Source organism: Asparagus officinalis, chromosome 7 (assembly GCF_001876935.1).
Source record: "Asparagus officinalis chromosome 7, Aspof.V1, whole genome shotgun sequence".
In the NCBI taxonomy this organism is placed as follows: Eukaryota; Viridiplantae; Streptophyta; class Magnoliopsida; order Asparagales; family Asparagaceae; genus Asparagus; species Asparagus officinalis.
In genome coordinates, this window is record NC_033800.1 from 81,101,726 (window position 1) to 81,118,656 (window position 16,931).

The 16,931-nt window shown below is 36.8% G+C and overlaps 1 protein-coding gene across 2 annotated transcripts in view; it reads right to left on the reverse strand.

The window, feature by feature from the left end:
• The window catches only part of LOC109849070 (protein ROOT HAIR DEFECTIVE 3 homolog 2-like), a 74,917-nt gene continuing 59,318 nt past the window's right edge, over positions 1,333-16,931 (reverse strand). For both annotated transcript variants that reach the window (XM_020418855.1, XM_020418854.1), the window contains 9 exons: positions 9,358-9,523; positions 4,667-4,791; positions 4,300-4,562; positions 4,135-4,231; positions 3,892-4,050; positions 3,701-3,805; positions 2,757-2,851; positions 2,549-2,645; positions 1,333-1,976 (listed from right to left, as the gene is read on the reverse strand). In XM_020418855.1, coding sequence (XP_020274444.1) covers positions 1,740-1,976; positions 2,549-2,645; positions 2,757-2,851; positions 3,701-3,805; positions 3,892-4,050; positions 4,135-4,231; positions 4,300-4,562; positions 4,667-4,791; positions 9,358-9,523 — 1,344 coding nt within the window. In that variant the 3' untranslated portion in view covers positions 1,333-1,739. The remainder of the gene's footprint in view (positions 1,977-2,548; positions 2,646-2,756; positions 2,852-3,700; positions 3,806-3,891; positions 4,051-4,134; positions 4,232-4,299; positions 4,563-4,666; positions 4,792-9,357; positions 9,524-16,931) is intronic.

A 16,931-nucleotide genomic window follows, 5' to 3' on the forward strand; every position in this document is an offset into this window, starting at 1 on the left:
ATTGATCTTGCATCTTCTGAATATCCTCCATAATGGGAAAAATCTACCTCAGCTCCTCTGCGAGACGATTAAAGTTGCCATAATACTCCTCAAAAGTCCGACAATGCTCTTCCATCTTGCTCCGAAATAACTCCTAAATGACATCATACGTCCCGATTGGTGTGTCCCCGACCTAAGTACAATTGTTCCAAAAACTTCCAACTTGTTTCACTGTATTACAATGAATTACTAGTTGAAGGACTTGTGGTTCCATACTGTTCTAAATTATGAAGTAGACTGGTATCATTCTATTTCCAGGTACGGGAGAGCCATCTGTAAGATGATGATCCTTTCCCCGTCCTTAAATATAAACTCGAACTAGTTGCTTCCAATGTAGGTAATTGTATGCACTCAATTTTGGTCAGTGATCCTCCTAGAGAGCACCTCTGTGGGGTCTTCTTCTCATCTCTCTCATTAATTGAAATAGCAGAATCATTGGAAGACGTCATCAACACAGCAAATAAGATCATTCAACTAGCAATCTCTTGAAAAATAAATTATTAACATCACTCAACAACAAATTAATTTCCAATAAGCAAATCATCACCAACTAATCAACATAGTAATTAGTTCAATAAGTAAAAGCATCTCGCAAAGTTAGTTTCTTCGAGAACAACTATCGCTTATCTCAAAGAGATTGTTAACGACTGATCGTAACATAAAGCTAAATAATTACATGAAGATATATAAAGATCTAGTTGATAAGCCAAATGATTAGCTTAACCCCCCACCCCCTCCCTCCACCCACCCACCCCACTACAATAACTACACCAAAGTCAAGGGGTCAACAAACTAAGCGCAACGGATGAACAGTACGATGGATGAACAGTACCATTGATGAATAGTGCCCGATAAACAGTATCTGCATGGATGAACATTGGTGGCTAGGGTTTAAGAGGGGTAGAATGTGGCGGCTAGGGTTTAGAAAATTTGGAGAAAAAAGGGTGGCTCAAATACCATGTAACTGTGAAAAACCCTAGTGAGTTTATTAGCTCTTTCTAGGAGATTATTTATAGTGTTTAAGGAACCAAAGGAGTTGGTCCCTAACCAATGTGGGACAAAACAACAATGAACTACTCCTCTCAACAATCCCAAAGAGAACTTGATCTAAGATATATGAAAGGGAGCAACAAATAGCATGTGCCTGTTTTATTGTTAATCCAAGTGACACTTGAAGAAAATCTACAGTCAAATATACATGCCAGGAGAAGGAATCCGTCAAGTCATACAAGTAAAGCAACTTATCAGGCATTATATGGCAAAGAAAGAGCTGCACTAGACAAAGGGCCAAGATGTCCGCAAACAATAGAACCATTTATACCACTACCTACACCAGTGAAACCAGCATCCTGTACATTCTCTATGCTTTTAACTCAAATTCCATACAGAAAGACTACTAAACTGTTGCAGTTTGTATACTGTACAGTGATAATTTACAGTATTTATTGCGCGGAGGAAAAAAGAGTGTCATCCCCATTTTCTTCAATCTAAAGGGATATAATCTAAAAAAACAAATAGTTAAAGGATAAGGATACTGTCAACTTAATTACAGGAGGGAATTGAGAGGTACCTCTTTTCATCCCCAGCAAACAAGAGCCACACGTAAAAAAGAACATTTAAGTTTCTCATGGAAGATCATGGAATCAGGCGTACTGGATTCTTCAATCAATATCCTCCAGTTTCTCTCCTTTTAAAGATCTTCAGTGCTCAATATCACTGTCTGAAGAAATTGCGGATGAAGAGCATGATGCAGGCAGTGAGTCAGATACTGTGGCTTGCCTCAATGTCTGGCTCTGTAAATTCTGTGAGCTCACCGATGGATATAGTTGTGAATGTTGTGGGGTCTGCTGTCGCGTTTGTCCCTCATCAACAATTTTTCCCAGGATGTTCATAACAGTTGGAATAAATCTTGATGACAATACAAGAAGCCCAGAGAGCTGCATGCCAGTTATCAGACTAATGAATAATAGGTCAGCTGGAAGTTAGAAGTGACAGATAAGTACATGAGTCGTCTAACTCACATGATTTTCAAGTTAATGAGTAATAATTCCGTTACAAGTTTAAACCAACAGATGAATGCATAACTGAATAAGAAATAAATCTCTTCAACATCACCAGACGACCAATTTCCATCAAGAATATCATTTCACATTCAGAAACATGGGCTTCCATCTTTCCAGGGATAATTCCATGCTTAAGGTAGACATTATCTCAATCACTCTTATCTAAGAAAGTCTGGATAAAAATTGTGAAGTAAATTTATTTTTTTGTTGCTAGTGTAAATTTGGAGGTTGGTTTGGTGATTTTATCACATAACATGTGTATGATCTATCTGTTGGGACACCCTTCTTCAGTTCAATAAGTCAAAATCGATAAGAACAGTGATTGTTGATTTACTACCCATAAAATTTATTGCATTATCTCATAAGCCATGACATGACAAGTTCACATATAAACTACAAGTTTCTATATCATCCAACATTTAATAAAATGACAGATTTTTTTTTACCATGCCATGACGAAACTCTTGAGCGATGTCAAGTTGTACCCAGATGGCCTTGGTCAGTAAATAAAGAACGAAAATTACCATGAGGTATAGAGGATTTCTGTTCACCAGTAAATGCAGCGTTAGTGTAGATGGAAATATACAGGCAGATTCGCATGCATGTGTCAGCAACAGAATTGCAAAATTCAGCTGTGGAGTAGAAATATTTAACCTGAGAAGCATCATAAATTCATTGAAACCAAGGATCGCAATTGCAAGAATAGCCCATGGAGGAGGTAACCAATTGTTGTTGCGCCTATGAGCTTCCTGATAAGGAAAAAAACAGCTTTAACGTCAATAACAGGTAACATGAGTACTAATTTGAATCAAAATAGAATATTGCGGTCTCTGGGAGAAAAAATTACAACTCATGTTGGAGCTAACATAAAAAATGACATACCAGAAGTAAAGACCAATTATCTCTCAGTATACATATTTATTGTTAAATATCTTTATCATAACCAAAACTCATCTCAATTTTGTAATATAGATAGATCACACTTTCGCTAATTAGACTACAAGAGATTCACACCTTTCAAGTTCAAGTTTGGTATTATGCATATAACCCAAAGAATCCAAATAAATATGACTGCCAGGACAAAATAAGCATTTAGTTCTTGTATTTATCTTCAAGACACTAAGACTAGAGATTTACAAGCATATTATTTGGACACATCAGGTAAATTACCTAAGGCCCAATTGCTTGACCCGAGCCTAACTAAAGATCGGATCCTAAACCTCGGTTGACGTACAAAGCATAAAGGGCACAAGTCAAGTGCCCAACAGAGTTATGCAGCATTCAACCAAATAGAAGACCTCCAATACTGTCTACACCTAAGAACGAGTCTCAAAGAGGGGACAGAATGACCTAATGCAATGTTTTTCAGCAACAGGATTGCACTCATTAAATAAAAGCAGGTTACTATGGTCTATGAGAAATGTCTGAAGTAAAAGAAGAAAATAATCAAATAAGAAATCATATCAAATTGGAATTTGAAACATAAACACGCGCGCATATGTACACAAAAACATAAATTCATTATTTACACACAAGACAAAAACAATCAGATAGGAGGCATACTAAAAAGTAGTAGGGAAATGATAAATTACGGATACCTGCGCGGAAATCGCCTGTGCGATAGTGTACTCAGTTTCTGCATTGAACTGTCTCCATATAGATTTGCATTGTACAGGTGGTATCAGTACATCCTTCGGGCTAACCTGGTAGGGGAAGGCATAAAGGATGACTATATTATAGAAATTTTGATCTGCGATAACAAGGAAAGATAATGGCAACAAAATAGTACCTCCTCCCATGTGCTTGAGGATAATGGATCTGCCAATCCTTCCATGCTTCCAGACTTCTTAACTGCGCCATCCAAAAGAGTAGAATAAAGAATATTTTCAATCTTATCTGTTTTCCCATCCAAACGTATAGCCACCAATGTACAGAGAACGTTCAGTGCCTGAAACACGATAATATTGTCCCAGAATGACACCCAAATATCAGATTAATACAGAAGAAATCACAAAGTGAATCGCTAATATACCGCAGCACGAGCGTCCCTAGCAATAGCCCTAATATCTTCCTTTCCAGTCCAGACTCTAGGCATAGAATCATTATCATGGCTAAATACATTTGAGAACCTGTTAAAACCAGGTAAGAATAAGGTAAGTGAAAAGACAATGTAAAATAAACAGATATAGTTACCTACCTATCCTTCATGCGCATCAAAACTTTTCCAGCTTCTTCCTTCGCCTTTTTTCCCACTATACCTCTAGCATAGTTTCTCAGATCTGTTACCATTGAATCTAAAGTGACCCGGTCAAGTTCAAACCCTCGAAGGGATGTTGAGAGCCAAGATATAGCATTCTCCGTCTCTCGCTTATAAAGTTTTCTTATGGATGCCCAAGTATCCTTTCCTCCAGTATCAAACAAGGACTCTACTGGTGCTGCAAGTGCTTCAGTCAGTTTGTTCTGTTGACCAAAATGACACTTGGTCATTATATGTTCCATGATGATAATAAAGAGGAAAAAGAATAAAGAGAATTTAACATATCCCAGAATCAAGATTATTTAACCTCATAATCATCTTTAAGTTTGGACAATTTCGCACGACGAAGAGAGTCAGCATGAGCTTCTATATCGCGACGGAGCTTCTCCATAGCTTTTGTAGCATCCCAATTAGCCTGCTTTATTGCCACATCTAGTGGGAAGAAAAAGAAATAAAATGAGATGAAAATAATAATTCAATAACAGTCTGAATGTGTGAATATAGAAAAGCGCAACTATGGCAAACCTACATATGTATGTCTAGGTGAAATGAAAGCAATATTCAAATTTATATGACAGCAAAAGAACAAAGCACATTTAACTTTGTAGCTACAAGAAAGAAGCCTTGCACCACCTGTAGCGTTCTGAGATGTGCATTAATATTACATAAATAATAATTGGAATTAATAGTTTAAACTTTGCATTACTTTTCTATCAAAACTCCTTAAGACAAGCCCTAGCACCCATTTTCTAAAAAAGAAACAACAAAACATCCATTAAATATTGTTTTACGCAACCCAGTTAACTTTTGTTGTGGCTAAAATTAGTGTAAGAACCAAAAAAATAATCGAAGATATCTTTTTCACAAGTTCCCATTAAAAGCTTCATCTATCTGCAAGCCGTCAGTAACATCTATAAGTAAATTCTTGTGTTTCTTAGTCATGACAAAAATGTTCCCTTATTTCGTTTTAAATATCAATACTAAAAAACAGCACTGTGACTTTCATATGTGTAGTCTGTATCTCCAATCAGGAGCGTAGGCAAGATTCAAAGTTTGCGAGTTCCAAAAAGTCATAAAGTAAGATGATAAAAGATACTATAAACACTACCCACACAAACGCATACATAGAGTTTGCATTGATTGCATAGATAAAATCAAGAAAAAACTTAATCCCAAAATTGCACACCACGCTCTTTTAACGGAAGCAAAATCATCAAGTAATGAATCTAAACCAAATGCCTTATAATATCTCTCTCAATAAAACAAAGCAAACTATTCGCAAGAAATTTATCCTTCATTCTGTTGCAATCTAGTCTTCACAAGTTTCATAGCCGAAAGTGCCCGTTCAATAGTTGAAGTAGAAACTAGACTCAAAATTAGGCAAATTAATCTATCAACAACAGGATAAGTCTTGAACTTCTTAGTCTCTGCTAAAATCTAAAATAGCTTTGCAAAAGAGGACAATCCTTTCAAAATTCGGATGATTCAACACATCAATATAAAAAAGTTGCAACTAAAATCTAAAGACAATCTTCTCCTTCTGTAAAATCATGAGGATAATACTTTTAGCAATGGTACAATTACCCTCTATATCAAAGGATTTGTATCCATCCTTCAGATTCGAATCAACACTACGTATCAAGAGCCATACAACCCGTGTGTTGAATCTTATATTTAGCTATTGAAACTAAAAGTCAATAGTGGGATTCATTTAAAAAGTGATACTGATGTTTTGCGGTTATTCAATCTAGTTTCTGACATATTCGACCTTTAAAATATGGATCATTCAAACCTTGAGCAACAATATTATGATGGGAGCAAAAGGGCATCACCTTCTCAAAGAAAGAATCTCATCTATCTTATCTTAAACTCTGAGTAGTAACCATTGTACTTGACACCAAATGCATTGCATTCACAATGTCTTGAGATTTCTATTGCAAAGCTTGGCAAAGAATATCAGTAATGTCCATGATCTCTCTCATAAAATAAACTATAAAAATAAATTCAAAGGATCTAGTTTTTTTAAAGCTGCACTGACATCTTCTATTTCTTAGTGAGCACTATAATTTTGATATTTTAAGAATAACAAGTTGCATTATACATACTGAGAAGGTTGCAAACTAAAGAAAAATGAGAGAACCAACAAGTATCACCAACACGCTTTAAAATACACATTTGATTAAGACCTCTTCATGAATCAATTTCATCAAAGGCTAGCATGCTTGCAATCTCACCTGCTTGAGCAGCTTGCTACTCATACTGACGCTTAAGAGAAGCAGCAACATTAATGATAAAAGTCAAATCTAGAAAAAACTCATGAACATCATTTGCCTCTCTAGCAGTAGTTATTAAAGCTAATTGTAGTCGATGAGCCACTGAAAGTGCATAACATACGAAAGAATATTCCATAAAAAAAAGTAATTGCTATCCTCCCCATTCATCACGCAATGTTGCTGGTTTAATCATATCCTTGGCCACAAAGATTTTGAAGATCAAAACCATGATGTGAAAGAATATCACAATGCAGAAAAAAAGATAATACTTAATATGGCAAGATCAAGACCCGCTCTCGTACGCTTTAATACGGGCAAGATAAAAAACCGCTCTCTTACGCAACCTCCATTATTAACGAATCAAAAAACAAGAGTCATTTGATCTCCCCGAGCCAAATCTTTTGTTTCATCAACGATAATGCAAAACTTAGAATCCCCAATTTCTTCATGAATGAAAATTTCCGAATATTATTTGCTCAAACACGCAACATATCCTGTATTATAGGATAAGTATACTTTGCATTAAATGGAGCATGTTCTAAAAGTAAATGATGACAATGAAGAGCATATTGAATGGTGTGTGTCCATTATGACACCAAACAATAACAAGATATAGTTTGGGATAAATCAGTAGTGAGTAGGGGCTCATGATCCTCCACCACTCAATACAAAATCAAGTAAAAATAGAAATATACTCAAGAACAAGTAAACTGAGATCAAGTATTTGCATGTATCAAGTCATAAAAGACTTGCATTTGATGTCCCTCTAGCATGGATTTGTAACTTGAGGAACCCAGACGTAGGGGGAGCCTAGATGTTGATTATGAATTGAGCTACTTGGGTCTTGTGCACAACATATAATATATAGCTATTAATTAAAACAATCAGGTAGTTTTAAAAAGAGGAAAATGGAAACCTATGATGAAGTATGTGGTCCTTGGACTTGTGTTATGTTAGAGATGAAGATTATTTGAAAACTAACCTAGGTGCTCCCAAGGCCTGGTGGGTAGCGTAGGTACCACTTAGGCTTAGGCGAGCTAGGTGCTCGCTTTTTATTGCATCAAGAATTATGCGCACATCGCTTATGATCTTTATATAATATGTATCTTATGATTTACTATTTTCTAAGACTTTTGTTGCATGATTCATGGACATGAGAATTATAAGATGATACAATATATGACCTTTCTTATATTTCAATTTTCATGCATCCATGAAAGTCATTACATGTGCACGAGCACTACTCTATTTTACCACTTACTAGACAGCTTTCTGACTGTCAAACCAATTGCAGAACTAAACACCCATTCGCAAGCCCCCCAGACATAGGAGACATCTGTCCTATATGGATCAACACATGGAGTTTCTCAACATCTTTCTATGTAAATATCTAATTATCTTTCAAACTATGGAATTATAGTTTTGGCTAGTACGCTCGGCTATGTGGGGTACACTTATCTACTATTTACTATTTTGTTGCTGGACACATATTTGAGGTTGAGCTGTTATATTGTGTATTTGTTGGACAACCTTTACTTATTGGACATGTATTTTTTTATCTACATGGACATTCTATCTTCTAATTAATGCTTCTGCTTATAATATACTATACTGATTATTGTTTCCGCTTATTATTTGCTCTTGTGTCCGTACTCGGTGATGTTATTTCTAGAGATATGACGTATATACATGTCACAATATAGGCTAAAGCCCGACTACAAACGTTTCCGACCCTTTTCATGTGCTCACAATGTGATTCGATTGTGGTGTGACACTTGCCAACCCAAGCTCACTAATTTTTCATTGTTTAGACCAGAAAGCATCCACGTCGTTATTCTAAATTTTCTTGACTCGTGTATTCCCTTAAAACAATGATGCATATTGTCGTTGTTATCTTCTTACTGAAAGATATTCTAGTGAGAGATAGACTATGCAAATTGCATCGGATGTATTTACAATTTGGGGTTCTTAAATTGGAAAAAAGTTGTGGCAAAAAATGTGCTTTTCTCAAACATATGGGCAAAGATCCATGGTCCCTGCATAATGATGTTGTGAAATATTGTGCAACCTTGCTGAATCAATCTAGTCATGTTGATAAAGTGATGGAGAGGCAATCGACTGAACATATTAAAAAGAATAAAATTCTTGCCAGACTTTCACTTGATGACATTTGTTGGCTTACATTGCAAGGGTGTGCTTTAAGAGGCCATGATGAGCGTATTTACTCAAGCAATCAAGGTAAACTTTCTTCAGTTGAATAAATGCCCAACATTACATAATCAGGATTTGACGAATGTAATTCAAAGAATGGTGAGGTTTAATGCTTCATTTAATGCAAAGTATACATGTCCTGTAATTCTAAAATAGATGTTGCATGTGTTTCAAAATTTTCATTCAAAAAAAGTGGAGATTCCCAAGTTTTGCATCATCATTTATGAATGAAAAGATGCGATTAAGAGAGAACAACTGGCTCTTTTCCGATTTGTTGATAACGGAGGTTGCGTAGGAGAGCGGTTTTCGATTTTGTCCATATTAAAGATTGGTCACCAGTACTTTTTTCTACACTGTGATATTATTTCACATCATTGTTTTGATCTTCAAAATCATTGTGGCCAAGGATATGATAGTGAGATCCTTTGATATATCATATACCAAAAGACAATCATGTGTCATTGAAGTTAAACATGCATTATCATATTAATACACATGACAATGTGGACATTACCTGCAAAACCTTTATCAAATTCAAGCATTGAAGACTTGGTACACTCACGAACTGAAACTGCAAATTCTTTCCCGTTTTGTAAAGATTGTTCAATATCAATTTTGAACTGTTCAAGCGCTTTAGACCGCAAGTGTCCGAGCATTGTTTGAAATGCAGGATGCACAAGCTGCAATTAGGGCAACAATAAATAAATTAGAATGGGCTTGTCATCATTGAAAAATGGTTAATTCTAACTTATGAACTTATGGATTACCACATCAGTCATTAGACCACAAAATTAACATATTTGGAAGGCAAGTGCACGAATTTACTGAAACGTGGATCATCCATTAGTCATATGATGACAAATTTCTGCTTGACTCCCACTCAGGGGCGTAGCTATTAAGGACTTGCCCTGGGCAGCTGCCCAGGGCAAGAAAATGAAAAATAATTTTAATGCTCTCTTATAAGCCATAGGTTAATATGGCTCCTCGGTTCCTAAAGCCTTTTAGCCAACAAGACCCGACAGCCCACAAAGCACATGCCCAACTGCCAAGGTCCAAGGTCAAAATCTATTTCATAAGAGAGCATTTGGGTCCAATGGGTCCAGTCAATCGATCGGAAGCCAAGCACTCACCTAAAAAAATCGCAGAACATCCACTCCCCCTCTTGGCTTCAAAATTTTGTCTTTTAAGGGGTCATTCTTTCTATTATTAAATAGAATTCTTAAATTCAATTTAACAAGTCCAATGTAATTGCAATTTTTTTAGCTTTTCTTCATAATTATAGAGACGCAGTGTATTCTCTAAATTCTAAAGATATAATTTCCCCTCTTTTTATTTTCTTTATTTTTTTAATTATGAGTGGCATATATTTTTATTCAATTATTAATTTATATTCCCATGTGTTCTGTTTATAAATTTGTTATGTAAAACCTAACGTCTCGTTTGGTACGCAAGAATGGACTCAAATGAGAATGGAATGAAAGAATGAATGGAATGGAATGTATATGGGAATGGAATGCTCATTCTCATTCTCTTTGTTTGGGTGTGTTTGTAAGACGAAGCTAGAATGAAAATTCCATTCTGATTCCCATGTTTGGTATCATTAGTTCACAAGTGAGAATAAAATCTTATTTTCTAATAATGCCATTACAACAACATAGATTTTTAAAAAGAAAAAAATAAACATTAATGATAATAACTAAACAATTTTATTTTTAAAAATAAACTTTATAAAAATAGGCAATATTTCGTGTTTCTATCCTAGACTCTATTTCCCTATAAATGCAAGCCAAAGGAAAAAACATCTTAATCAATTGTTCATACATATTCATGTTATTAATCTGGTTATGTCGCTCAATGAGACAAGATTTTTAGATTTATTTTTGTTTTCAATGGGGGTGTAATTTGAAATTACGTAACTAATTTGATTCTCACTTGAATGAGAATGATCATTCCTCATCAATTCCGCTCGAGCCTCGACGCCGATCCCAAGCTCTCCGAGACTCCGACGACCGCCCCGACCAAATCCTCGCCGTCGCCGACGTCCTCCTCGCCTCCCAGAGCAAGCCCTCAACCGCTCAAGCCTCGACGCCGATCCCAAGCTCTCCGACGACCGCTCCGACCAAATCTTCGCCGTCGCCAACTCGCCCAGGGCAAAAAAAATTCCTGGCTACGCCACTGCTCCCACTCTTACATTCATTGCCCTTTCGTCTACACTCAACGCAAAGCGCATTTATTTTGCATGCCCTAATATTGATCCAAGAATCTAAGTCATGCATAAATATTTGGCATAGAAATTAAAAAAAACATCACTCTGTGTAAAGTGCATCTATATCTCCCTCGAATATTTAACGTGTCATGCTGATCTTTCTTCTCGCTTTTCAATTTAATATGTTTTTCTTATTTCTTGCTAGTAGGAAAAGTCCACTGATAATAAGGGTCATCAAGTTGTTATTAGAGTAGTTTTTTCAATCCCACATTGGAAATTATTGGTAAACACGTAAAATATGCATTATCTTAGTGTGTTTTAAGCATGATTTACGAGTGTTTAATACATATTTCGTGTTTAGATCGAGGATACTGCTGTGGTTTGTGTTCTTATATGTAGGTATTGGCTCAAGATTGAAAGATTTGATGATCGTTGGAAGTTTTACAAGAGTTTGAAGCAACAACAAGATTTTGAAGGCATGGTTCGTGAAGAAAATGGATGCACGAGTATGAAGAACTGGAATTTCGACCATGATGCAGTTTGAATCAAGAAAAACTCAAAAGATGAAAGTTGTAGATCTCTTCAACAGGATTCCAATGCAACTTGAATCACCTCATTCCGAGGTCTGACGCAAAAGTTATAGCCAAAATACCGAAAACTAAAGAAACAAGCACAAAATCAGCAAAACAGCCCCTACCACACCCTGGTGTGGTGCAGACCACACCGGTGGCGCGAAAATTAGTTATTTTCCAGATTTTTGGGGACATATAAATAGAAGATTTGACTTAGGGTTTTGGATATCTTTTGTTATGTTCTTTTAGCCATCAACTAGCAACTATTCTAGGGTTCAAGTATTAAAGGAAGACATTAATCTCTTGTAGAAGATTGGATTGCAAGTTCTTATTTTGAAGATTTCAATTGAAAGACGGGTTAATTCTTTCCTCTCTTTGATTTATTTCTTCTTATGATTGATTTGCATAATTATTTGATGTCTTCTCTTATTCCAATCATGTGTGAGTAGATTTCTTGTCTAGGATTGGGAAAGAACCCAACTTTTTGGTGATTGATGATGAATTGATATAGGTTCTTGGTGAAAGTTTAAATCTTTGAACTTGATTTCTAGTGTTTTAATTTTGTTGATTCGCTTGATCACCGTATTAGCAATCATAGGTAATTAATTGAAGGACTGAAAGGTGAAGATTAATACCGGATCTCTAGAAATTAAGCAGGGAGCTCGAACCACGAAAGTAGGCTAGATTCCTTGGGGATTTGATTTGGATTAGCATAAAGCTTAATGGGTTTAATTTAATCTTGATTCCACGAAAGTAGGTTAATTGAGATTGATTAGGCACGATCTTTAGACCTTGAAAGAGGCTTTAGATTAATTTAGGCTAATTCACCCTTTCTAGATTAAACCAACACCAAGAATTGAAATAATTCATCATTGAACACCTAAGTTGTGGTGATAACCCAATCCTAGTCCTTCATTATATTGAATTCCATCCGATTAGTTGTTTATTTTATTTCTTTTATTAAATCTCTTCTAATTTACTCATTAGTTTAGCTAGTCTAATAACGTGAAATTTGGTAATTAACCCTAGTCCCTGTGGGATCGACCTTGATAGCTACAACGAGTCTGTGCGCTTGCAGATTTTGCCTATCAAGTTTTTGGCGCCGTTGCCGGGGACTACGGTGTTAATATTGAGTGCTTACGTTATTAAGCTAGACTAGATTTTTTTTATTTCTCTTTGCTTCTCACTTTCTTTTATGCAAGGGCATCAAACAGAATTACACGACGAAAACAATCCTGAACTATTGGTGACTCTTGCAAATATAAGAAGGTCTATAAAGGAGCAAAGGAACACAGAACAAGCTATGATGGGAGATCAAAATCAACTACTTAAGGATTTCGCAGCCCCAAATGCTCAAGGCACACAGTCAAGCATTACAAGGCCCAATGTTGAAGCTAATAACTTTGAGCTGAAACCATCACTGCTCTCAATGGTTCAACAGAATCAGTTTGGAGGAGGTGCTACTGAAGACCCGAACCTCCACCTATCGATTTTCTTGGAGTATTGCGACACTTTGAAACTTAATGGAGTGACCAATGATGCTATTCGACTCAGATTATTTCCGTTCTCTCTAAGGGACAAGGCTAGGGCTTGGTTACACTCATTGCCAGCTGGGTCCATCACCACTTGGGATCAATTGTCCAGAGCGTTTCTTGCAAAGTATTTTCCTCTAAGTAAAACAACACAGATGAGGAACCAGATCACAAGCTTTATACAGAAGGAAGGAGAGTCACTTTATGAAGCTTGGGAACGCTACAAGGAATTATTGAGGATGTGCCCTCACCATGGACTGGAGAAGTTAATTGTTCACACCTTCTACAATGGGCTCACTTACAACACACGGATGACTGTTGATGCTGCTGCAAGGGGAGCTTTGATGAACAAAACAATAGACGAGGCATACACTCTCATTGAAGACATGGCTCAGAATCACTATCAATGGGCGAACGAGCGTGCTCCTCAGACATCAAAAGGTGGCAAGTATGAAATAGATGCTTTAGATCATATATCTTCTAAAGTCGATGCTTTATTTAAAAAAGTTGAAAGTTTGAGTATTAATTCTGTGGCGTCTACTTCAATTTCATGTGAGATATGTGGTTATGTGGGTCATTCTGCACTTCAATGTCAATTAGGAAACCCCTCATCCATTGATACTTCTGGTAATGAGTAAATTAACTATGTTAATAATTTTAATCAGAAGGGAGACCCGTTCTCCAACACTTATAATCCGGGGTGGAGGAATCATCCTAATTTTTCTTATAGAAACCCACCGGAAAATCCCATGCTCACATCTAATTTTGGTCCACCTGGTTTTCGTGCTCCTCAATCCAATCTCCCTCCCCAAAGGTCTAATTTGGAAAATATGATGGAAAAGTTTGTGACAACTCAGTCGAAATTGAATGAAGAGTTTAAGCAACAACTACAAACCACGAATGAGGTAGTAAAACAATTGGCCTCTAAGATGGATTCCCTAGCTACACATAACAAGATGTTAGAGACACAAATCACTCAACTGGCGCAAAATGCTAGCTCTTCTTCTAGGCCTTCAGGCATGCTACCTGGACAACCCGAGACGAATCCTAAGGGTCATGTGAATGCTATAACTCTTAGGAGTGGAAAACAATATGAGGGACCTAAGATGAAGGAAAATGATGCGGTAGATGGTCATCATGAAGAGAAAAATAAAAATGTGATAGATGTGGATACTGATACCCAGATGCAGGAAGAAGAGAAAGCTGAGAAATATGTGGCCCCCGCTCCTTATAAGCCTCCTCTACCCTTTCCCCAAAGGTTAGCTAAGGCTAAGTTAGAAAAGCAGTTCGGAAAATTTTTGGAGATTTTGAAAAAATTGCACATCAATATCCCTTTCACTGAAGCTATTTCTCAAATGCCTTCCTATGCTAAGTTCTTGAAAGAGATCCTATCCAATAAAAGAAAATTGGAAGAATACGAGACTGTGGCCCTTACTGAGGAGTGTAGTGCTATCATCCAAAACAAGTTGCCTCCTAAGCTTAATGATCCAGGTTTATTTTCTATTCCTTGTGTTATTGGTAATGTCTCTATTAACCGTGCTTTGTGTGATTTAGGTGCAAGCGTAAGTTTGATGCCGAAGTCTATTTGTAAAAAGCTTGGCATAGGTGATTTGAAGCCAACCACGATATCACTCCAATTGGCGGATCGATCGGTAAAATATCCGGTAGGTATACTTGAAGATGTACCTATCCAGGTCGGTAAGTTCTTTATCCCGGTTGATTTTGTTATTTTAGAAATGGAAGAAGATTCTAACATCCCAATTATATTAGGAAGACCCTTCCTTGCTACTGCAGGTGCTATAATCGATGTTAAAAATGGAAGTCTCTCCCTAAATATTGGAGGGGAGAAGGTAGAATTTGATTTGAGCAATGCTATGAAACCCCCTCTAACTGATAAAGTTTGTTACAGGATCGACGTGATTGATAAGTCTACACATGAGCAACTTGCAAACCATTACTCAGCTGATCCACTTGAGAAGTATTTGGTAAGTGACGATTCAATAAATGATGAAGACCCCGAGTAGCCGCATATGCTCAGCCTTTAGAATCAACATCAACCGCTCCATTTCAAAATGCAAAGTTTAAAAGTCTGAAGTTAAAGTCAAAAGGTTCTACTTGTGAAGAGGATAAAGCACCCATAGGTGAGAAAAGAAAGCTTCAACTTCATGAGCTAGATGAGCTGCGTTTGGATTCGTATGAGAATGCTCGCATTTATAAAGAGAGGACTAAACGATGGCACGACAAGAATATTCTTCGAAGAGAGTTTAATCAAGGAGATATGATGCTACTTTTCAACTCTTGTTTGAAGCTTTTTCCGGGCAAGCTTAAATCTCGGTGGTCCGGACCTTTTCAAGTTCGTGAGGTTTTTCCTAGTGGAGTTGTTAAAGTTTGGAGTGAAACAACGAGATCTTTCAACGTGAATGAACAACGATTGAAGCACTACATTGTTGGGGAACAAAACGAGAAAGGGGTCACATATACCCTTTCTGATCCCCCTTCGTCGGAAAGTTGAGCGCAAAAGGGGGTCGAGCTCATGACCATAAACGAGCGCTTCTTGGGAGGCAACCCAAGTTTTCACACATTCTAGTTCTTTCATTTTAGCATTTTATTTTGTTATCAATTTTTTTATTTTTTTTTAGGCAATTGGATCGGCACAAATTTAACTTATAATATTTTTGATCATGTAGTTGTGAAGAAATGAAGACATTTAGGAAAAAAAACTGCAGAAAAAGGAGTTAAAAATGGAGTGGCAGAGCCTACCACACCCAGGGGTGGTGTACACCACACCCACGATCCACAGAAAAAAAAATACAGACTCTATCACACCCATCTCCCACACCCGTGGGTCGCTGGTTAAAAAAAATATAAAACCGAAAATAAAACCCCTCTTCAACCCAGCAACCACACCCCTCTTTCCTCTTCTTTGCCCTAACCCAAATCAACGCTCTTCACCCCCATCGCCTTTCTTCTCTTCTCCGACCATCTTCACGATCGGAGCAGCCTCCCCTTTCATCTCCCCGACTCCAACCTTCGTCAACACCACCGACCGCCTCCACCTCCTCAGCAAAATGTCGCCGCCTCCTTCTGACCAGTGAGTTGGTATGTCCTCTACACCCTTGCACTAATTTCTATCTTATTACATTAAGGACAATGTAGATCTTAAGCTTGAGGGTGTGGGTTGTTCATTCATTGGTTGTCTGTCTATAATTGCCTATTTTTCTTTTATTTTAGTTTTTCTTTTGCTTTGTTTCTCCTTTAAAAAAAAACAAAAAAAAAACAAAAAAAAAATAGGGAAATGATCTCCTGATGATGACATGAATGCTCAACCTTTATCGATCATTAAACTAGATAGATGCTCATTAATTGGGACTTGACAACTTCTTATACCACCTTTCAACTTATTCTAAAATGCTTTTGATTGCAAGTTAACAATACAAGAGAACCAAACTTGAATGTTCTCTTGTCTTATAGGATTTAGCATTTATGTGGCTAGCGTCATAACCATTACTCTATTGAGACAATAGGAGAATTAAATTTGGTAGACAAATAAAACCCGTGAGATTTTGAGCCTGAAATTAGATGCATTACATATCCAAAATTTGGTAGACAAATAAAACCCGTGAGATTTTGAGCCTGAAATTAGATGCATTACATATCCAATCATTCTTTTCTTTTCTTGTGTGATATTCTCCAATGGTGTAGGATACTAGAACTTGCATTGAATCTCTTCAAGGCCACATATAACTTTTGTATGCATAAAAGGTGATTGAGGCACATT